At 42.7% G+C, this 25,114-nt stretch overlaps 1 protein-coding gene across 1 annotated transcript in view; it reads left to right on the forward strand.

Moving 5' to 3' along the window:
* The window catches only part of LOC126277871 (ATP-binding cassette subfamily G member 4-like), a 366,743-nt gene that overhangs the window by 196,450 nt on the left and 145,179 nt on the right, over positions 1–25,114 (forward strand). Inside the window, exon 3 of the mRNA XM_049977397.1 lies at positions 16,162–16,279. Within this exon, the coding sequence (XP_049833354.1) occupies positions 16,162–16,279 (118 nt within the window). The remainder of the gene's footprint in view (positions 1–16,161; positions 16,280–25,114) is intronic.

Below are 25,114 nucleotides of genomic sequence, written 5' to 3' on the forward strand. Positions count from 1 at the left end.
CACGCAACAGTATTCCAAAAAAGAAAGGACAAACGCATTGTAGGGAGTCGCTTTAGTAGATCTGTTCCATCTTATAGGTGTTCCGGCAAGAAAACTCGGTCTTTTGTTAACCCATCCCACTACATTCTCTTAGTGTTATGTCCTATGTAAGATGTCCGAAACTGCAAGTCGTAGCTACTTAGTTGAATTTACGGCCTTAAGATTTGATTGATTTATCATGTAACCGAAGTTAAACGGATTCCTTTCAGCACTTATGTGGATGACCTCATACTTTTCATTATTTAGAATCAATTCCGCATCTTCCCTCTTTACGGATGTCTTATCAAAATTGTATTGCAGTTGATTTTCATCTTCTGATGACTTTACTAGACGATAAATGACAGCGTCGTCTGCAAGCATGCTACTCAGATTTTCTCCTAATTTGTTTATATAGATCAGGAACCGCAGAATGCCTGTAACACTACCTTGGAGAACGCCGGAAATCACTTCTGTTTCCTCTTAGACTTTCCGTCAATTATTACAAACCGTGGCCTTCGACAGGAAATCACGAAGCCAGTCGCACAACAGAGACGGTATTACATAAGCGTGCAATTTGATTACGAGCCGCTTGTGAGTTGTGGTGTCAAAAGGCTTCAGGAAAGTTAGAAATGCGGAATCAGCTTGAAATCCCTTGTCGATAACACTCAACGCTTAGTGTGAGTAAAGAGCTAGTTGTGTTTTACAAGAGCGATGTTTTCTAAATTCGTGTTGACTGTGTGTCAGTAGACCGTTCTCTTCGAGGTAATTCATTATGTTCGAATACAAAATATGTACCAAAATCCAGCTGCATATGGAGGTTAATGATATGGACCTGTAATTTAGTGGTTTACTCCACAGTCCTGTTCCCTCTTGTCTCTTGCACTACGCGATGTTGTCTACAGCCATTAGTAGGTCACGAAATCCTATTAAAGTTTCTTGAGCTTTCTTAAATCTAGGTTCGATTGTTTTCGTCATATAGGGTACTATATCCGTAAACTTGAAGGAAATTTTAATGGATCCACCTCAGATGTTGCTTAGTTAACAAGTATTTTCTTTATTAAGTTTCGCATGAGTGGCCAATTTCGGCCTTAGACACCATTCTCAAGTGTTACAGCTTCCAATTGCTAATAATTAGACATCTTACATTTGACATCTGCAGCACTTTATAATGCCATGTAAGGCCAAAATGGGCCAACCGTGTGAAACGTAATAAAGCAATTACTTGTTAGCTAAGCGACCCTTCTCTGGTGGCTTTTCTATCTTAAAGCCAAACTGATCGTCACCTAACAGATCCTCACGTTTTTTCCACTCTTCTGTGTATTATTCTTGCCAACACCTTGGATGTATGAGCTATTAAGATGACTGGGTGCCAGTTCTCGTATTTATATGCCTTTGATATCTATAAAATATGTTTATGAAGAAAATAGCTTACAAAACCCACGCTCGACAGAATTTTCATCAATATGGATCCTTTTTTCCCCTGAACTAGCTTTTATCGTGCATACTATGCAGCCTGTAACCCATTACATAATTGGTTATCTTATGATTAAACCAAATTTATATAAATATGCAGCAACTTCATTATTCTGTGTTTTCCATATGTTCCTTTCCTGACCGATGCTCATTTTATTAGTGTACCCCATTGTGCATCACTAGTGTTTGCTGTCAGATATCCTAATCATTCAGTTACCTTGATATTGCGATCAATAACCGTTTCGGAGTATATCATTTACATGGCCTGAAGTAAAACATACGAGAAACTTCTTTCCTGTATATTATCGCTATTACCAGAGGAGATTAATGTGGTCATCTTGAAGGGAGGACTCACTTGACTTCATACACGTCGCTTTCAGCTTTTCATTAGACTTTACCCAAGTTACCAATCAGCGAAAACTGCGAGATGAATTTTAAAGAGCACTAAACTGGAACAAGGAACCTGTAGCAGACGAATACTCTCAGAGTTACTGAGAACCTTAGGAGAAGCAGTCATGACAGAAATATTCCCACTGGTATGCTACATATAAGAGATAGGCGAAGTATCCATAGCCTTCAGCAAGAAGGTAATACTGTCACTTCCAAAGAAAGCAGGTGCTGACAGTATCCTAATATAACCGAACCACCACTTTATTCAGTCATGATTACAAAATGCTAGCACGAGTTATGTGTAGGCTGATGGAATAAGTGGAAGACGCAGACATCGATGAAGATCACTTTAGGTTCCTAAGTAATGTATTAACATGAAGGCCTGATGAACACCAAGCTTGGATGGAGATTTGAGGCCGATATTTTCTGTTTGACAGTTAAGATCTGTTCTTCTGTTAATCTGGACAAGTAATAGGATCTATAATTCACGATCCGTTGGACTTTCTACGTGCCTTAGCACTTCACCATCGCAGCCAGAGGTATCAGAACGGGCGAGTGTGCGAGGTTGGGAGTAAAGGGTAGAATGTGCCTCCTGAACAGGTGGCGGTGGGAGAACGATTGTCAGGATTTGATGAGAAACTCTCACTGTAAAGATAGTGGGAGGGGGCAGCCTTTCATTGGATGGAGAGAAGAGGCGCACAGAAAGGACCTCCTCATTTTATTAGTCCAGCAATAACACTCTCAGCCGGGCGGAATGGCCGCGCGATTCTAGGCGCTACAGTCTGGAGCCGGGCGACCGCAGGTTCGAATCCTGCCTCGGGCATGGATGTCTGTGATGTCCTTAGGTTAGTTAGGTTTAATTAGTTCTGAGTTCTAGGCGACTGATGACCTCAGAAGTTAAGTCGCATAGTGCTCAGAGCCAATAACACTCTCAAACTCTAGAACCCTCTCTTTTCCGGCCTCCTCAGTGTCGGCGATTCTCATCCACACACTGAGGTAGTCCAGACGTGTATTTCCGACGAAGTGACTTGAAACATCATAAGACCAGGGAAAGTTTCTGCTTCTTCAGTATCGTGACCGCAACGAAACACGTAGCGTAACAACGGCTATTGATATGGAACGGTACTACACGCGCAATTGGCGGTAGCAGTGACGTACATCTAGATGTACATCACTGCTCTAGAATTCAGCAGGAAGTTCACACAAACACTTTCAAGCTAGTTCTCGGCGCTATTTTTCGATCATTCAGCAGTAGAACTACACTTGGCAAAATGAACACCTAAATTTTTCCGTGGAAAGCTCTAATTTTATCTTATTTTATTATGATGGTCATTTCTCCATATGTAGGTGGGCGACAAACAAATTAGTCGGGCTTTTGGAGGAGAAAGGCTATGAACACTCGACACTACAAAAAACGCCGTTATTTAATGATTCCAATGTTCAAATGTGTGTGAAATATTATGGGACTTAACTGCTAAGGTCATCAGTCCCTAAGCTTACACGCTACCTAACCTAAATTATCCTAAGGACACACACACACACGCACACTCATGCCCGAGGGAGGACTCGAACGTCCGCCCCGTTTTAATGATGGCCACCCAAATTCACCTGTCACAGCCGTGACTCTCTGTCCCCTATTTTTTCTGTAATACAAACGGAACTGCCCTTCTGCGAACGTTTCCGATATCCTCAGTCAATCTTATCAGATAAGGGTCCCATACCTTGCATCTTCTCTGTGCTGTGCGAATAAAATGTACTTCTTGGTTCGCTTCCCAGTAACATTTTGTCTATGGTGGTTGCAACTTAACGACGTTCGTAATTGTAATCTCACATATTGCTCTAAATTAAGTGCATTGGTTGATTATTATCTCCCTAACTTGAATTCCTACAGGCTTGTCTCATCGTGCCAAAGCCGATACGAGATGCAAATTTCCTTTGAAACGTGTAACTAAATAACAAGCTCGTAAAAGTACCAGTTTTACAGGTGGGTCGTGTATCACGCTCAATGCGTTTCGTAGGGCCTGTGTTTCAGCTTAGGCTTGAGAGGATAGAAATACACTATACTCGTTACTAATGCAACCGTTAACAGTATGAGCCGCTGGGTGTTTGCGATGTCCGACGGGTGTTATGAATGTCAGTCATCTAACCGTCTCCCCGTTACGGCCTCACATCGCAGCACACATGCTGTCCTTGACAACGCATGCAGCGCCGATGAAGATTGTCTAGTGCACGCCCAGCGCTTATGGGATTCCCACGTCATCCATCGCCCAGTGAATAGAGTTATCAAATGGTTCAAATGGCTCTGAGCACTATGGGACTCAACTGCTGTGGTCATTAGTCCCCTAGAACTTAGAACTACTTAAACCTAACTAACCTAAGGACATCACACACATACATGCCCGAGGCAGGATTCGAACCTGCGAGCGTAGCAGTCGCACGGTTCCGGACTGCGCGCCTAGAACCGCGAGACCACCGCGGCCGGTTCTCAACTTGGGGCCCAAAGCGCCAGCTAGTGTCGGTTAGGACTTAAGCCAGATCTGAGTTTATGGCATCTAAAGGATTTCATTTGTGTACTGGAAGGTAGCTGCCTCTCATCATATCTCACAAAAACAATGAAAGCTTTTATTGGCGTAACTCAAAAAGGGTGTGCTTCATTACTTGGTATTGCCCACTTCCGACGACTGCGACATACTGCAATAAAGTCAAAACAGTAACAACTCTCAATTTTTAATTCACACTGTATTCATGTATGGTACCTAAATGACACCCTTAGTAGCACAAAAAAAAGAAAAAGAAAAAAAGACCTTCAGGTAGGACACATTCACCACAAATCCTAGTTCTACACATTTATAATGAGATTTAAAATTTGAATTCATCCTCAATTTTAATTTCTTTTTTAAATATTTATCAGTCTCAAGTCTTTTGTTGTAGAAAATCATGGAATTGGAAAGACTTCAACAGCTGATTAACAATCGTCCTGTAAATGAAGTCACCTGATGATGAACAAAACTTGCGAAAGTGGTAATGACATGAAACAATAAAATCTGTTAGAAAAAAATTTCATGAAGTTAGTAGTTCGTAATTGTTTCCATAACATGTCTTACATCATATCCTACCACGAAACCTTCACGACGTTCTCTGCTGATAAAATGGCTTCAGGGAATTATGTATGAGGCCAGAGCAAAGTGGTTCCATTTAACTCATTCTGCAGCGACGAGCCTTATGGCATTTAAAGCTTATTGATAATGTAGAATGAATTTTTCACTCTGCAACGGACACGAGGTACTGGCGGAATTGAAGCCGTGAATGGCCGTGCGGTTCTAGGCGCTTCAGTCTGGAACCACGTGACCGCTACGGTCGCAGGTTCGAATCCTGCCTCGGGCATGGATGTGTGTGATGTCCTTAGGTTAGTTAGGTTTAAGTAGTTCTAAGTTATAGGGGACTGACGACCTCAGATGTTAAGTCCCATAGTGCTCACAGCCATTTGAACCATTTTGAAGCTGTGAAGTCGGATCCTGTGTCGTACTTGGGTAGCTCAGTCGGTAGAGCACTTGCCAGACAGGATCGACGTGCTGTTATTCTTTTCTCGCCTGAAAAAGGACAAACCCCAGTAGATATCCATTGGAGAGTGAAGAATTTGGAATGGTGCGCCAAGAGGTGATGCTTCTTCTTGGTAACGCACATTCCCGTATCGCATGTGTCGTATCGGAGAGGTAACGCCAATTCAAGTGGGAGGCAGTCGAGCACCCATCCTAAGTCCTGATCTGATGCGATTTTCACACCTTTAACCCTTAAAAAAGGCCTTGAAGGGTGGACGATTCCTATCGGACGAAGATGTGCAATAGATAGTTACGGTCTTCCTGATGCAGCAGGACACGATGTTTTACCAAACGGGTATCTTCTATCTGGTCCGTCGGTGGAATGAGTGCGTCAATGCTCAGGCCAATTTTGCCTGATTGCCATACCGAGTCTGAACTTACGGCCCTCCAACGATAGCTTTTTGATCGCCCCATTATATTAATCACTGAATCTAGGAGAAGCTACGATTTTTTGCTAGCTTCCAAACAGCTATTGTTCAGTAAAGCGTGGAAAAATTTACATCAGGCATTTAGTTTAGTTTAGAATATATAATGGTAAGACAGAGATTTAGGAACCAGGATTTAAATTGTAAGACATTTCCAGGGACAGATGTGGATTCTGACCACAATCTATTGGTTATGACCTGTAGATTAAAACTGAAGAAACTGCAAAAAGGTGGGAATTTAAGAAGATGGGACGTGGATAAACTTAATAAACCAGAGAATAAACTGAGGAAACCAGAGGTTGTACAGGGAGAACATTACGGAAGAATTGGCAGGAATGGGGGAAAGAAATACAGTAGAAGAAGAATGGGTAGCTTTAAGGGATGAAGTAGTGAAGGCAGCAGAAGATCAAGTAGGTAAAAAGACGAGGGCTAGTAGAAATCCTTGGGTGACAGAGGAAACATTGAATTTAATTGATGAAAGGAGAAAATATAAAAATGCACTAAATGAAGCAGGCAAAAAGAAATACAAACGTCTCAAAAATGAGATCGACAGAAAGTGCAAAATGGCTAAGCAGGCATGGCTAGAGGACAAATGTAAGGGTGTAGTGGCTTATCTCACTAGCGGTTAGATAGATACAGCCTACAGGAAAATCAAAGAGACCTTCAGAGAAAAGAGAACCACTTGTATGAATATCAAAAGCTCAGATGGAAACCCAGTTCTAAGCAAAGAAGGGAAAGCAGAAAGGTGGATGGAGTGTATAGAGGTTCTATACAAGGGCAATGCACTTGAGGACAATATTATGGAACTGGAAGAGGATGTAGATGAAGACTAATTGGGAGATACGATACTGCGTGAAGAGTTTGAGAGAGCACTGAAAGATCTGAGTCGAAACAAGGCCCCCGGAGTAGACAACATTCCATTGGAACTACTGATGACCTTGGGAGAGCCAGTCCTGACAAAACTCTACCATCTGGTGAGCAAGATGTATGAGACAGACGAAATACCCTCAGACTTCAAGCAGAATATAATAATTACAATGCCAAAGAAAGCAGGTGTTGACAAATGTGAAAATTACCGAACTATGAGTTTAATAAGTCACGGCTGCAAAATACTAACGCGGATTCTTTACAGACGAATGGAAAAACTAGTAGAAGCCGACCTCGGGGAAGATCAATTTGGATTCCGTAGAAATGTTGGGACACTTGAGGCAATACTGACCCTACGACTTATCTTAGAAGCTAGATTAAGGAAAGGCAAACCAATGTTTATAGCATTCGTAGACTTAGAGAAAGCTTTTGACAATGTTGACTGGAATACAGTCTTTCAAATTCTGAAGGTGGCAGGGGTAAAATACAGGGAGCGTAAGGCTATTTACAATTTGTACAGAAGCCAGATGGCATTTATAAGAGGCGATTGACATGAAAGGGTGGCAGTGGTTGGAAAGGGAGTGAGACAGGGTTGTAGCCTGGCCCCGATGTTATTCAAACTGTATATTGAGCAAGCAGGAAAGAAAACAAAAGAAAAATTCGGACTAGGAATTAAAATCCATGGCGAAGAAATAAAAACTTTGAGGTTTGCCGATGACATTGTAATTCTGTCAGAGACAGCAAAGGACTTCGAAGAGCAGTTGAATGGAATTGATAGTGTCTTGAAAGGAGGGTATAAGATGAACATTAACAAAAGAAAAACGAGGATAAAGGAATGTAGTCGAATTAAGTCGGGTGATGCTGAGGGAATTAGATTAGTAAATGAGACACTTAAAGTAATAAAGGAGTTTTGCTATTTGGGGAGCAAAATAACTGATGATGGTCGAAGTAGAGAGGATATAAAATGTAGACTGGCAATGGCAAGGAAAGCGTTTCTGAAGAAGAGAAATTTGTTAACATCGAGTATAGATTTAAGTGTTAGGAAGTCTTTTCTGAATGTCTTCTATGGAGTGCAGCCATATATGGAAGTGAAACATGGACGATAAATAGTTTGGACAAGAAGAGAATAGATGCTTTCGAAATGTGGTGCTACAGAAGAATGCTGAAGATTAGATGGGTAGATCACATAACTAATGAGGAAGTATTGAATAATATTGGGGAGAAGAGAAGTTTGTGGCACAACTTGACAATAAGAAGGGATCGGTTGGTAGGACAGGTTCTGAGGCCGTAAGGGATCACCAATTTAGTATTGGATTGCAGCGTGGAGGGTAAAAATCGTAGAGAGAGACCAAAAGATGAATACACTAAGCAGATTCAGAAGGATGTAGGTTGCAGTAGGTACTGGGAGATGAAGAAGCTTACACAGGATAGAGTAGCATGGATAGCTGTATCAAACCAGCCTCAGGACTGAAGACCACAACAACCACAACATTTTGTGGTATTGTTGTGCGTATGATACCGCAATCAGCGGTCTGACTCAGAGCAGGAAAATCAGTCGCTGCTGACGTATACGACACAATCTTACTTCCTGGCGCTTTAGACAGCTGCCAGGCTTAAGTATGAAATCGACTTAGCCTGCACACAACATTATGGAGAACTGAACTGGCACATAAACAGTAGTGGAAATTTTTTTTTCATAATGCTGGGCCATAGTCATAATATATTACTTTAAAGTCAATACCGCCATTAGACTCTTGTTTATTTACAGTGTTACATTTACACTATCATGATTTCGCCTTCAAAGTTTCATTATCAAGTGTTTTAAGTGTTATATATTGCCTAGGATGGCATAATCTCGTATTAAAATACAGTATTAGACACATTGCTTAAGAGTCGATTTTTCTGGGAGAGCCTACTATTTTGTTTCATTCCTGAGTACACCATATTGACTGAATGACAGTGAGATAACTGTCATTGTGGAACGATAACACTGTAAATCCACGTACAGATTTTAAAATTTCCTTGTTTTACGTCTTAAGTTGACTCAAGATCGTATGTGAAGTTGTTCCAAGATCTTTTCACCTGCTATACTGGCGCCAATAAGCCATTAATTAATTATGGAAATATTTTATATTATCGTTCGTGCTTTTTCGTTACATGAAAGTGTTTTAAAAAAAAATGGCATCACACAAGTAATGTGTTGTCACTTGCCGCTGTGCACCACCACAAGCGGCACACTATCGCCGCCTGCCTGTAGAAGTTTGTTTCCTGTTGCTGGTATCATAATAGAACTGCCGGTCTGCCCCAGACAGTTTTGTCTGGAACATATAACTTCAGTTCATCTATACCACTCGATGTATTTGTCTTTTACTTGTTACTTATGGATATTTTTGTCATGCGTCACGTACTTACATCACAACCCCCGTTTCACAGATATCTAATGACGGGTTAACCCGAAATGCGTAGTATTAAAATCATTCATTCACCAACTGATGCCGTTTTACTAAGTGACCTGTCCAGCATCTGTGCAGTAATGATCCAATAATATAAAAGAAATGTCTTCTATAGCATATGATGTGAAATAACTTAAGATAACCTATTCAACTATTCAGTTCCAGTAACATTCAATTAGATAAACAGGAAAACCGAGCCTCATGAACTTCCCATTCTTTTGACAGAAACTCATTAGAAGTTGGACGGGGAGGGGGAGTTTGTAAAGCGACGAGACAGTCCATAGTATGGGACTGGACAACCTGCGATTACAAGGACATGAAATAGATCATGTCACAGACGAAACGAAAAGGACGTTAAATTTTCCATGAAGAATTATCGGGAAATTTTGGGCAAGTTAGGTACCCCGTTTGTTGAATACTGACTGAACTCAGATGCCGAAGTTAATGTCTCTACAACATTAGGACTTTTTTTAAAACTACACCAGAGGACGCATCCCGCTGGAAAGTGAGATCGTACTAGACTATTTAACTTTGTTAGAAATATGATTAGGTTAGGTTGTTACTGTGAACGATTACATCCAGAAAAACGTTTTTGGCCAATATTCTCTCAAATTACGTGTCCTTTTTATGCAAATAGGAGTTTAAACATCATTAAATATCAAGACATCGGCTCTGCTTACGTATATTACATGGGTGTGACCTGACGTTACTAGTGCCTTTGTGTACTTTTTCCCACTAATGGGTTAGTTAGTAATTATCGAAACATGTTTACAACTTTCAGGTAACAATGGAAAGCAATTATGTGAAGCATGATATTGGAAACCTTCCAAACTATCACGCATTTATGACTTACGCAGCACCGTTTGGTAACGAAGTCAGCCTACGTTCCTCTACACAATACTACTAGAATTGAGCCCTGTGTATCTGTTGTTTAGCGTGGCCAAGTGGTCCAGGGTGCATTACAGCAAAACTATACGATATTGTCAGGCCAGAAAGTGTAGAGCAGCCGATAAATATACAAAAAATAAGTTTTAAGCCAAAACACATTATGGCGAATTATCTTGAACTAAATTATCTAAGCAAAAAGCTTTTAAACTCCAAAAACGTTACAGCAAAGGTGATTTTAGCTGAAAGACGGAAACATGAAAAGAACAAAATAACATAGAAACTAAATATGCTGGAATAGCACGGAATGTGGTCTGGAGAAACATCAGTAGTGATGTTCTTTCGTCTGACGTGAGAATAGCGTGGTACAAGGTAGTAACATCATCAGCACTAATGAGCGTCTCTTTGTCATCGGTTTAAGTACACTAACCTCTGCAGCAAATGCAACCTCATTACACATGTGGAGATCGGATTATCAACTGGAGGTGGACCAGGGAGAAAACTGCTCAGATAACAAGAACTTCAGCAGACAATGTACCGACTAACATTTTCTTCAGACCAGAAGAAAGTTACTAGCCTCAGGCAAAAAATAACTCAGTGATTTGGTTAATGGGCAAATATACAAGTTACATTTTTAATAATATTGGAAGCGATGAACATATTGAATATAAGATGTATATGGAAAATGAATTCGATAAAATACTCAAGTATCAGAATCACAATAAGAAATATGGTAACATGTTCCGAATTGTCTTCAACAGAATGGGTATAGGTTAGGAACTGGATTCCTCGTCTAGAGGGGATAGGTTGTGTCACGTTCCCGACTCTAACCTCGCCTGCAAGTCACACATGAAAAATAAATCAGTAGTACAGCAGATACAAGAATATGACGGCAAACATCTGGTGTCTGATGTAAAGAAAATTCTCGAACTCCCTAAGGATGCGTTTAGCAGGCTGGAGCTGACAAAAATAACAAGGCAGCGAAGGGCTTTGCGATGTAGCTGTTCGAGACTGCTCTTCTGTCCACGTAATTTACCCTGGAACGAACACACGTCAAGGATTTATTGAATGATTAATTTGGGTCTTGGAAATGATGATGAGGAACCTCAGGCTGCAGTAGAAGAAAATGTGCATGCTGAACTGCCACTAGTTGAAGGTGACAGTGAAGGTGCTAAATTGTGCTACTGCTAAAGACTGAATATGATTCCTCATTCTTAGCATGATGTAATTTATGACTGCAATTATCTGTCACCTTATTTATGTCATTTCATTGTAGCCATTTTTGTTATTGTTTCTGAGGAATTTAAAAAAATAAAAAAAGTGGTTAACGCGCTGGAATGCGATACGAAAGGTCACAGGTTCGCACATGGGGGGGATGCAAAAACTTTTTTTTCCTCTTCATATATGCAACACGTTCTGAGACATTGTATTCGTGTAAGTTAAGATTTTTCTGCAATATTCTTTATTACTTACATATAAGAGAGCATTTCCTCAGTAATGATTTCGTGATTTCTGTGTGTTTAAAATTTGAAATATGAAATTGCTGTGAGTGAAACAACCAACAGTGACCTTTATATTTTTTCTTGTCAGAAATAATGTACCATTTTTCCGAATATGTAGCGATTTCTGAGTATGCGGTTCGACAGGAATCTAAGAGCACAACTTAAATTACTGGGAATGTAACTAGCAGAACTCATCTTCATAATCTTGCTTGTCACAAGTATTTATCTGCGATCGAATCATCAACCACAGTAGACAGAGATGAAAGATGTCTGCCGTAACATTTTGAGACTGTAGCACCATATACGAAACATTGTCATTCATGAGATGCATGTTAGAAACTTCAACGAACTGCAGGAGCTCTCGGAAATGCGTTTTTTTCATTTTTGTTTTTTAGACCCAAATCGTTGACGCATCATATAGAGAAGTGGGGCTACTTAATCATTTGGATCTCTAGTAGCGTGTTATAACCACATTCTGTTTATCTTCTTATTCTTTGAAACTCTCAGAATCAATTTTTCGGGTGTTGTATTAGTACAATGTGGCAATACACACCATTCCTGACTCATTTTCCGAGATGTAAAATTCAAAATATGATGTCCGTGTGAATGAGAATAAGGTGACATAATGCGGCATGTACGACAATCTGCAGAATACAGTCAAATACGCTATCGGTATTATGCATGCATGGAAACATACCGCCAAAGAAACTGTAAACATATTTATGCATTTCAGCTGAGAATTATGGAAATGGACATACTGTTCCTAATACTGTTAAGGAGGAGGCAAGGGCGATGAAGGCGGGCCCGTCAGCTCTATGGAATGCGGCGTCATGCGTTATGGCAACGTAAACGCAGTTTTCTGTACTTGGAAAAATAGCGCGCCTGTGTCGTCTGCTAACTGCTTTGTGTTGGTGGCGCTGTGGGCGCTGCAGTGCGCATGCGCGGATCTGCAGCCTCTTGCTTTTGATTGGCTTGCGCGACACGAACCGACAACGGCGCTTCGGTTCTCTAGACCCGAACGGTATCGCTGCCGAAACGCATAATGAATAATGCAGGGACTGTAATTCGAGTACTAGACCGTTCGGTGCTATTGAGTACCGAAACGATCGGCACAACGGCGGAAAGATATAGAATAGGCACCCTGGTGATCTCGCTGTTTAGGGGAGTTGCTGTACAGCACGAAGAGCACGTTGGACAGCAGCAGTCCTATGTGGATTGCACTCTTCTGCTAAAAAAAGCACATCACTTCTCTGGCGAAGAAATGGCAGTACCACTGGGATAAGAGTCCATGACATGTGAGACTACGAGTTGTCCTCTCAAGCGTGGGGTGGGACATATGTGTCATGGGCGAATACACTTCAGAATAGCCTCTCACTATATCTACACTATGCACGTGAACGTCAATCAGTCGCAGGCAGACAGAACCTGTTCTCATCACTGAAGACAACAGAGCGCCATTTGACCCTCGTCGATTCTTTCACGACACCAGAGCAACCACTCTCGGCGCTATCGTGGTGTCGGTCGTAGCCTGGCCAGACGCACACGTGATATTAGTCCTTCTGCAATCAGACGGCTCCAAATGGTCCTTGGTTTCACTGTAGGTGCGGAATATGCCCAGATTTCGTCCCTCTATGTTGTCCAGCCAACCACTGCTGTTCTCACAATGCGTTGATGGTGGCATGCATCTAGGGTAAGGTGGTACAATCTCGATATAGGCACAATTCCGATCAACTTAAGGTTTCGCGCCATTTATCAGTCTCTTAGTGTTGGCAGCACTTGGCTGTGTGTGGCTTTGTAGTGTAGCCGCTTTCTACAGCTCCTACTGTCTTTTCCAAGAATACATCACTTTATGATCCGCAGCTCGTGGTCGTGCGGTAGCGTTCTCGCTTCCCGCGCCCGGGTTCCCGGGTTCGATTCCCGGCGGGTCAGGGATTTTCTCTGCCTCGTGATGACTGGGTGTTGTGTGATGTCCTTAGATTAGTTAGGTTTAAGTAGTTCTACGTTCTAGGGGACTGATGCCCATGGATGTTAAGTCCCTTAGTGCTCAGAGTCATCACTTTATGTTACGATATAAATTTTTTTCTTGTGAAGAGATAAGTGAAGATACTTAGTCTAACTCGCTCTTATAAATTTCCTAGTTTCCAAGCGCTTGCAAATTAGTGAGGTTAGAAGCTTGTTTTCCATTCGGGCGTGTTCTGGGGCACCTACGGAGAAATCCTCTGTGACATCTGTTGCCATCTCTTGGCACAATTCACTACTATTTACTCGTGATTTCACTCACGCCAATAGTATATTTTCGATCAGAGAAATGATACAATTTCGATACCCTAGTACAATTTCGATCAATGCAGTTTTTTATTTTAGTCTGCCTACGATTGGTTACCATAGACATATTACACACAATTATTGCAAATAAATTCTGTATATTTAAACATTTTCCTACGTGATTTTTTCAAGCCATCTCTTATATTATAGATGCCACGAAAACGAGCAGAAAAGAAAATCTACAACAAATGGAGTCCACCTGCATTAGATAAGGCAACAGAGAGTATAATGAGTGCACATTTGAGCCTTCGGTCTGCTTCAGAATTATGACGTTCCTTTCAGCACTTTACATGATAAAGCGCAAATTAAAATTAAAATGCAAGGTGTATTAACTCCAACCAGTGCTATATAAAACAGAATTGGTCATCCAACGGTACTCAGTTCTGAAACGGAAGACGCTTTGGTCCAGAGAGCTAAAGCGAGAAGTTGTTTCACTAACAAATGTGGATAGAGGACAAAATGTGACTGTTGCTGCATGCATGAATGCAAGTGGTACGTACTTACCACCCAAGGGCAAGTACGCCCTGAATTTCAAGACTGCTTACCTCCTGGTTCCATTACGGAGATCAGTGAATCGGGATACGTTGATGAAGAATTTCTCATGGTCTGGCTTCGACACTTCAAGGAATAGAAAACAATGGGTAGCCCTATTACACTTCTTATTATTGACAACCATGGCAGCCATACCAGCTTAGATGCTGTAGAATATTGTCGGGAAAATGGGAAAGAACTTTTGTGATTGCCTCCGCACAGTACACTTGCACTGCAACCATTAGATAGAACTTTCTTAAAGTCCCTAAAGGCTCAGTATCACTGAAATGCAACTAACTTGGTTCATCGCAATCCCAATGAAAGTATTACAAAACAACGATTCTGTACTATTTTCTGTGATGCCTGGCGCCAAACTGCGTCCGTTCGTATGCGCAGTCAAAGGGTTCCAGTGCATAGCCCTTTTGCAAAGACATTGTTTCTGAGGATAAATTTGCACCTTCAACGTTATTCGAGGCTCCTGCTCCTTCAATCTCCACCAGTCAAACTACTAACAGCATTATGGGAGAAGAACCCTTATCTTCAAAAGATGTAACTGAAGAACACGGAAAATCCGTAACGCCAGGGTCCAATACCATTTCTCAGCACGATGCTGTCAAGGACATTTTGCCAAGTCCAGAGAAAAAAATTATCGTCTCAGAAGATGAAAACACACATCAGCTAGACTCAATTCAGATGAAAACCTGAAAAACCTGCGCAGCAAGAGAAAAAATTTTCAACAGGGCACAAGGAAAGCAAAGAACAAATTCAACAAGAACAATATACAGAAATGTACGTCTGTGCGTAATGATGAAAAAAGTGTACCAAGCTCCAAATCCCCAGAAAACAGTGAGAATAATTGTGGATTTCGTTTATTGAAGTGTTATAGTGAAGAATCAGTAGCTAAGTGTGACTGGATTCACTGCCAAAAATGCAATGTTTCATACCACGAAGTATGAGTTGCTGCCCGAGGGGAAAACTGCCTTTTATGTGGAAGATGCCAGTGACCAAAGTTGTACCAAAAAGTGATCACAATAGTACCTAGTGTGGTACATTTCCGATCGATTTTTCTCAATTCTGTAACCTTTCTTGTGTTTATACCCACATTTGTAAAACACCCAAGAACAAGTGCCTTAGTTAAACTTATTTCTTTTCTGAATATTTTTCCAGTTACAGTAACATTTGTCCGAAATGATCGCATTTGTACCACCTTACCCTATACTGCGTGGATATCCAGAACCTGGTATAGTGGTCTGCAAACGCTCCACAGACAAGTGCTAAAAGCAGAGACACTCAACAGATACCTTCTTCCAAACTTGTACAGGAACACATCGATTCGTCCATCCAGTATCCAGCGGGCCCATAGTGGGACCCCAATCAAATGGCTGAAGTTGTTCATCAGAAATACATACTCGTTGACAGGGCATGGTTGTGCTCCAGAATAAACGTTGCTCATGTTGTTCTCTTTTTGCTCAGCCCTCCACTGCCCTACCTGGTCAGCGATGACAGCGATGAACGAATCACAAACACTACATCCCCCAGTATATACATGTTATACCCTGGTGCCACTGAACATAGTCCTTAAGGGCGTTAGAATTTTTTTACAGCATTTGATTCTGAGAGCATACTTGCTCAGCGCGTAATTGGGCTCTAAAGGAAAATCGACACTGAAATTCTGAATTTATTTTGTTCTCAGGCAAGAAGACGATCCTGCAAGGCGTGACGGGGCGGTTCAGCAGCGGTCAGCTGACCGCCATCATGGGCTCCTCCGGTGCGGGCAAGAGCTCCCTCATGGACACACTCACTGGCAACAGGTAGGCACCCACTGCACCCTCTGCCTTTAATGAGCATGGAGCGGTACAGCTTTTACGTTCTGTTCGGCGTCTACTATGTTCCAAAACGGCCATTACGTCACAGGTCCCTTTATGTAAGTTTTACGTCCAAGCTCTGTCATTTAAACACCACCGGGAAATCCGAAATATGTCTCACAAGATCTGTGCCAAACACGTCTATGTGCTTCACTCGCATGGTGACAAAACCTTATCTCATCACTGAAGTCTTGGTACTAATGTCTCCTTTTCCATAGCCGCTCGGTCCCCAGTGAATACCGGTTTAAAATATCGGGAACGGTGTAAAGGAGAATCCAGTCAGCGTTTGTATCAGGTAATCGTACGCATTCAATATTTGAACTGTGCGATAAACATGTTGACTTCTAACTACTGCTGCCGCCGCGAGGTCTGATTGTGAGGTGCCTTGCCACGGTTCACGCGGCTCCCTCCGTCGGAGGTTAGCGTCCTCCCTCGGGCATGGATGTGTGTGTTGTGCTTAGTTTAAGTTAGATTAAGTACCAATGACCTCAGCATTTTGGTCGCATAGGAACTTACCACTACCTACTGATGCCCTCTTCCGATTTCTCTAAGTAACAAACAAGAACTAGAAGACAAACGCCATTTGAACTGTGGAATGGGTGAGAAGGAGGCAAATAAAACAGGTCATGAAACGCCCGCTAAACCCGCTGGGCAGAACAGGTAATTAGGATTGTGGAAAGGGCCAAATAAGGTTGGGGTCAGTTTCACCTTCGAATTGTAATTTAATAACTAATTTACAACCAAAGCGGCACATAGCCGAACCTTTACCAAATGCAACCCTTCCACGGCTGAAGGCCTTCAAACAAGAAATCTTAAAAATCAACAAGATAAAAATGCAGTTAAAATAGCAATAAAATAATTTAAAAAACATATCACAGACAGATGGAAAGCCTCAAGACAAAATAGATAGAACAAACATATGCACGGTGCAATACAAATGGCTGAAGGCCACAATTAAATTTCAAAAATTTTAAAATATGTTACCATAATCTTTTAAAGGCAGAAGGCCGAAATGTTTAAGCTTGAGAGATAATTTTAAGAATAAGTTTCAAGGCACAAAGACCACAATTTTCCAATTTAAAAAAAAAAAATATAACCGTGAGATTTAAATTTTAAGTAGCTGAAAGCAGGTAGTTAAACACCGGTGGGAAAGACGATAAAGAAAACGGCACTCAGAAGCTTCCAGGGTGGTCGGTCTGCCCTCCATCACTTAGGTGAGACGGGTGGTGAGCCCAACTACACTTGATCCGTCGGAACCCAACCAGGGGACAGCCTTGGACCGACCGACACAACGACTTGCTAGCCACCAGTCAGTACTTGAGAACTCAAACACACAAGGTTACAAACGAGATAATCCACTATGAAATACGTATTAGCTGTGAAAATTACACACCAAGTTGGACAGTAACGACAGGTGAGGAAAGGAGACTGCCTGAAATTACGTTAGTGGCCAGGGCAGGTAAGCAGAACACTAACGGGCGCAAGGCAGAAATTTCCGCTGGTGCACTCGAATTGTAGTCAACCAATATAGTTAATTGCACCACATGGCAGCTACATTTCAGCAATAGAAGTACTCGGTGTTGCTCACAGGAAAACCTCCCCAACAGCGAACCACCGAAATGTACCACACAACATGAGTGGTCGTGGCTTGGATAGTTGAAACCCACACAACATGAGTGGTCGTGGCTTGGATAGTTGAAACCGCTATAACTTTGAAGTCTTGGGTCGGTGAACCACGAAGCTGGTAGCGATCGGACAGCTCCACACACGCTCCGACACTGCGCAGGGACCGCCAGCGGACCAGCCGACTGCACCGGGAGGAGATAACTTCCCTGGTCCGCAGCAACCGACTGACTCCCGCAGAATGCTGATATCACCTAAAACAGTCGTCAGTGGAAATGACACCAACTACACACACAACCTGACAAACACTTGCACGAAGACCTGAACGATACCCAACAATAACTAAGCACGCACGAAAACAAATTGGAAGTCGATGCACACACACACACACATCCGACTCATGAACGATCGGCGAGCCAAAACGCTTCGTCCGATAGGACGACCGACCGACGATGCACCAACACCGTGGCCCGGCTCAAGTGATGCGTGGGCAGACCTAACTGCTGCTGAAACCGACAGCACTAGTGCCGCAATGCAGCTTCCCGACTTGAAGGTCCTGACTGCGCTCCAGTCGAGTTCCAACTGACTGGCAGACCCGAACTCTTGACTCGAACTGCCTGTCGAACTGGTTTACGACACACAACGACCGGGAAGTAATGGCAGTCGAGCAAAGATACTACGAGAGGGGATATATCGTGTTGTGTACATAGTTCCGCGTAGTCAGCGCGTACACAACTTTCACACTAGAGCGCGCCCTGCTAAGCACAACAGCGCAGGCGCAGCGCTCGCCCGTCTCCGCACTACAAGATGGCGCTGCCATAGAGACAGACCAATTTCTGCTTTCGCTGATCCGCGTATTAATACGTAACGCAGTCAATGAGATTGCCGCTAACGTAGAACGTATTCTCCTTGCGGATCACACTCGTGCAGTGAATCATGAACGCGCGAGGTATTATAACGAGTGTACAGACCTCCAATTAAGCAGTCTGTACCAGTCTGTACCAGTCTGTACAAGTTCTACATCTGTCTATACCCGCCTATACTCAAGTTTCAGTCTGCGCCTAATAAGATTACCATATTCCTGTACATAGCCGTGAAGATAAATGTATAGACACTTTCGTCAAGCATCAGAGATATATGCGAGAATAATATTAACCTACCAATACCAAAGGAACTTCAGATTGTCAATTGTAAATAGCATCCAGAACCAAGTTTAGTAATTATTATCCTTGTTATTATTTTAATAAATGTGTGTGAAAATTAATCAAGTTCTGTTTAAAGTTGGTCACCGTCAATCTCCTACTCTGAGTGTGCAAGTGGCATTTCTATCATCTGACCTGACGGCAGAGGATAAACACGCCACGATAAGACCACGAGAAATATTGCTGAAACTCGCCTACTTCGTTACAATGACAAGCCAAATAATCTGATGGTGCGTGTACCGAAGATCTTACAGTACGCACACCACATATCGATACGAGCTGACAGCGCTTGTCACGGTCAGGCAAAGCAGCAACTCGATGACACCAGTAATTTAAATTTACGTAGTGATGTGGAAATACGTTAAAAACAGAGTGTAAAATACATGATGGCGGAACATGAGCCACGCACGGCTCAGGTCAGTTACTTGTAACTTTCAGTGGCCAAGCTAACAAGGTAAGCTGGCAGTTATTACTCACGTACTTTTATCGTAATATGTTGCTACCACACGTAATTCATTGTATCATTGAATGGATTTGCTTTCGAAGCATAAAAGTTGAACACACTGAAACTGATCGCATTAACACGTGATTGCAGAGTGGGATAGTTGTGCGCCGGCAGAGGTGTGGAGCCAGTGTAAAAGAAACTGGAAGACGCTCAAACCTAGCGGAAAGGAAAGAATGAAAAGGAATTATATATTCCGTTTATCGCGCGGCCGTTTTGATCAAACTGTCTCGTAACATGTGCGTAACCTGTAAGATGTCATCAATTTAAAACAGAACAAATTAATCCCCATTGCGTAATAAATTATGAATTTGTACTAGTGATTGCCGAAACATAACCACCCGTATTCTGACTTCTTATACTAAATTGTATGCGTAGCTAAATGGAAGGTCACCGGGGAAGCAAGTGAACGAAGATAGGAGCGAGCGAGGAACGCTTGTGTAGGTCGTGAAGGCCAAAGGGCGTCTACTCCCGTGCTATTCGTAGAACTGCCCACTCGCCTAGTGAAGGGAAACGTGAGGCAACTTTGTAAACGGCTGGAGCAGTGCTTGTCTTGTTGAGTGGGTGGGTGGGGGCATACTAGGCTCCATGTGTCTGCTGCCAGATAATGCAGAGTTCATCTCACAAAGGCACAGGACAGCAGGGTTTGTTTTTATCAGGTCATGCCCACAGGACGCATGCCGCCTAGGGGCCAGAGATCTAGACGAACTGCTGTTGTAGGACTCAGCAGGAAGTCAAACATCGTAGGAAAAGACGGGCTGTTAGGATAACATTTTAGAAAGTGCGATGGGAACAGAAAGTTTGGATATTCAGAAACAGATCGAAGCTGGTTAACATGTTTAAAAACTAAATATTTTATGTGGTCTGCACTGCTTTTACTATATTTTTAATATATTTTATGACTAACAACATTTCCGAAAACTACATTTAAAAAAACGTTCGTCTGATGTAAGACTGGGGAACCAGACTTAAACACTCAATCTGCCCTCTTGACAAAAAATTTCGGTATGCTAAGATATTCGCTCTTTTCTGTGCTGAAAAAAGAGCAGCCGAAAGACAGTGACAATGGAAGAGAGAGGTGACAGTGCCAGTGGAAGAGAAAGAGAGAGGACATAGCAGTGGTTCGAGAGAAGAAGTCGCAATCAAAGAGAAACGGATGAACAAAATGATAGTGATAAAAAAAGAGAGATATAGATGATCAGTGAGAGCCAGTGGCAGTAAAAGAAAAAGAAAGATGGATGGAGATAGAAGAAGTTGGAGTAAAAGAGATTCAATACTGTGGAAATAAATAATACGGATTAGTGGAGACCACACATAGAACTGGAGGTCTAGGTCCTCTGACAGGTGAACCATGTGGGTATAGGGAAGGGCGCATTTCTGACCGAAATTTTAAATAGGTTGATATTGGGGGAAAATGAGTTAAAAAAATTGGAAATTTGTGGTAAGATCCCATGGGACCAAACTGCCGTGGCAATCGGTCCATTAGCTTACATGCTACTTAGTCTAAGTTAAACTAACTTACGCTAAGGACAGCGCACACACCCATGCCCAAGGAAGGTCTCCAACCGTGCGGACCGTGGCAAGGCGCCGTAGATCAAGCGGCTACCCCGCGCAGCAGTAAGTTGGAACCACCATAATTTCTTAGCTGCCGCGGTATGTTGGAGAAAGTGGCTAAGGGAAAGACAAAAGGAGATAGGGTGAGAGACAAGACAATGACAGTGGAATGTATTATAAATCAATGGACGAAAAAGGAGACAGTGGGAAAAGCACATACACAGTGTATCCCAGAAATGTTGCGGCAAACTTCGAGTTTTGTAGAATGTGTCTTGAGGAACAAATCGAGGATTGGAACATCTGTCGGAAACGTCATCCAACGAAGCTGCTTATCGCCCAAGTTGGTGGCGCTGGCACCAGGCCCCTAGGCCAACCATTCGGCAGAAAATGTGACTTTGTACTCTAATGCATCGCAGGTGGAATGTCTTGAAATGTTGCTTCCTATTAAGCGATCCCGACTGATTGCCGCGGTCGCCAGCGAAGAAGGTGGAGCCGGATGTTGTGGAGGAAGGCCTTGTCTCTTTTGAAAGCGATGCTCTTTTGCATTGGTGGATGACAGTTTCGGACACGCGTTTCCATCTGCAGTTTGCTTTTCTCCTGTAACACACTAAAATGTCCAATGTTTTTCGGTCCATAATAGAAGAAAAAATGCATCTGAAAATCCGTGTCCGAAACCGTTATCCACCAAGGCAGCATAGCAACGCATTCATAGGAACATGGCCTGTTTGTGAAACAGCTGGCTTCCTATTCACCACTGGAGATCGTCGTAATCAGTCGCGATCACTGAATAACAAAAAACATTGCGAGACGTTCCGTCTACGGTCCGTCAGTGTACAAAGTCAAGTTTGCTGTTGAAGGGGTCTCCTAGTGGCAGGAGCCTTTGCCTTTAACTTCGACGCCCTGCAGTAGCGTCGGATGGCGTTTGTGGACACGGGTTTCTAGCCTCGCTTTGTTCCTCAAGCATAAAGTGATTAAAAGACTGTGGATATGTTCGTACGCCACAGTTTTTATATGAGGAAGATGGGATCAGGATTGAGGCAGATACTACCCCAATTTTCTGTCAGTCTTTTAAAGAGGCGGTGGTGGTGTTAAGTTCCTATGGGACCAAACTGCTGAGGTCATCGGTCCGCGAGCTTACACACTACTTAAGCTAACTTACGCTAAGGACAACACACACACACCCATGCCCGAGGGTGAACTCGAACCTTCGACAGGGGAAGCCACGTGGACCGTGGCAAGGCGTCTAAGACCGCTCGCCCATCCCGAGCGGCTTTTAAAGAGTGACTTAAAGGTATTCGCCCTCTGTGTGCTCTGGCGGGATCATTTATTCTCTGGTAAAGGCTTAGCAGGTTTCAGTCCCTATTCTTTGCTACTCATACGACCCTTCTAATTCACGTTATCATCTCCTTGATCCCAATGACAAGAAGATTGTTCCATTTCGATAAAGAGCTCACAATACCTTCTCGAATTGTTTTCTCGAAATCTCGGCTGCATGGCCCAGTTCTGTGATGACTTCCTCTGTTGAGTCTACACTTATAACGCTAACCTGTTTGTGGCTGCAGTTGGACATTTTTTTTTCTCTTAGCGTCTCGATATCGACCCTCTTTCTTTTTTTTGGGGGAGGGGGGGAGGGGTGTCATCAGTCTTCTAACTGGTTTGATGCGGCCCGCCTCGAATTCCTCTCCAGTGCTAACCTCTTCATCTCAGAGTAGCACTTGCAACCTACGTCTTCAATTATTTGCTGGATGCATTCCAATCTCTGTCTTCCTCTACAGTTTTTTCCCCTCTACAGCTCCTTCTAGCAACATGGAAGTCATAAGTCATTCCCCCATGTCTTAACAGATGTTCTATCATCATGTGGCTTCCCCACGTCGGAGATTCGAGTCCTCCCTCGGGAATGGGTGTGTGTGTTGTCCTTAGCGTAAGTTAAAGTTAGATTAAGTAGTGCGTGAGCTTAGGGACTGATGATCTGAGCAGCTTAGTCCCATAAGGTCTTACCACAAATTATTATTATCCTATCCCTTCACCTTATCAGTGTTTTCTACATATTCCTTTCCGCTCCGATTGGGTGCAGAACGTTCTCATTCCTTACCTTGTCAGTCCACCTAATTTTTAACATTCTTTTCTAATATCACATCTAAAATGCTTCGATTCTCTTCTATTCCGCTTTTCCCACAGTCCATGTTTCACTAGCATACAATGCTGTACTCCAGACGTACATTCTCAGAAATTTCTTCCTCAAATTAATACCTATGTTTTATACTAGTAGCCTTCTCTTGGCCAGGAATGCCCTTTCTGCCATTGCTAGTTTGCTTTTGATGTCCTCCTTACCACATCCATCATTGGTTATTCTACTGCCTAGGTAGCAGAATTCCTTAACTTCGTCTACTTCGTAACCATTAATCCTGCTGTTAAGTTTCTTTTCTCGTTTTTGCAACTTCTCATTACTTTCGTATTTCGACATTACTAGGTATAAATTTTATGCGGAGCGAACCTTGAACAAACAGCCAGCTGGAAAGTTTCCCGAGTGATTAATGAACGTCTCTCGACTGCTGGGAAACCGTCATTATATCATCAGGCGGCAAATACCACACCCGCTACGTCAGCTGAAGGAAATCTTTGGCGCGCTGGTAATAGGATGTTTCCCCTCGCCTCCTTCCAGTCACATTTTCCCACTGCGCAACATTCCTTCAAATTCTCAGAATCTCCCGTGCAATAATGACTCCAGAGTAGCACACATTTTCTTTCTTGCGAGACGGCAGAGTTTGCTGTTGCAGCGGCTAGGAGACAGTGCGATAGTAATCTTCGCACCGAGTTTAATGTTTATGATCCCTCCAGTCCGCACCAACAGTTAAGTCGCTAGTTACACGTGTCAGACGTACCGGCCTCGAGCCCATATTCTGGATAAACGAGCAGTGTGCCATTATTTCTGTTTCTTTCGCATCTAGGAGTTATTTCCTGCCTTCCTTTCTTCCTTCTTTCTGACTCCTGCATCTTTACTTTAACTGAGAAAATATATACGATTACGCAATAAAACTCGCGCGACATTCACCTATTACCTTGCGCGTTAACTTTGTAGTTTGTTCAGTAAATAAGTGTGGAAGCGTATCGAATACCTTCCTCGAGTGAAGGAAAATCTACGGTCCAGCCACATTAATGTGACAAACGCCAATGTTTGACGTCATCGTGCAGTAACCACTCACAGATGGCAGGTGGCAGCACTGGCATTGAAGGATATATAAAGTGTGCTCGGGGAACGAAACAAAACAGTGCAATCGTTATGGTAACGCAGAAATGGAGCGATTTATGTGACGTCAAGAAGTGCGTGATCATTGACTTCCGCGCCAAGGGTGGAAGCATTTACGAAACGGCTGATTTTTATAAACAGTTCGCGTACCGCCGTGGTTGAAGTATATCATACATGATAAAATGGCGAAATGGCGCTATCGAAAACTTGCGCAGGCACACGTGTTGTACACCACGGAACTGTAGATGATAAAAACTGTAGAGGAAGAGAATGGAATGCATAAGAGAGGAATGCCAATGGTTTAAACCACTGTTTTTTTGGGTGATCCATTTATTTTCTTAGCACATTTTCGTGCAGTTTTGAGCGTTCGAACTCAAGTACTTCCCTTGATAGAGACGGAGCACAAGATGGAAATGGGAGATTAAACCGACCGAGCCATTGTAAAAAAAAAAAAAAAAAAAAAAAAAATCCACACCCTTGCGTTGAGCATTGAGAGAAATCCGCCGGCCGGAGTGCCCGTGCGGTTCTAGGCGCTAGAGTCCGGAGCCGCGTGACCGCCACGGTCGCAGGTTCGAATCCTGCCTCGGACATGGATGTGTGTGATGTCCTTAGGTTAGGTTTAAGTAGTTCTAAGGTCTAGGGGACTGATTACC

This window comes from Schistocerca gregaria, chromosome 6 (genome assembly GCF_023897955.1).
Source record: "Schistocerca gregaria isolate iqSchGreg1 chromosome 6, iqSchGreg1.2, whole genome shotgun sequence".
Lineage (NCBI taxonomy): Eukaryota > Metazoa > Arthropoda > Insecta > Orthoptera > Acrididae > Schistocerca > Schistocerca gregaria.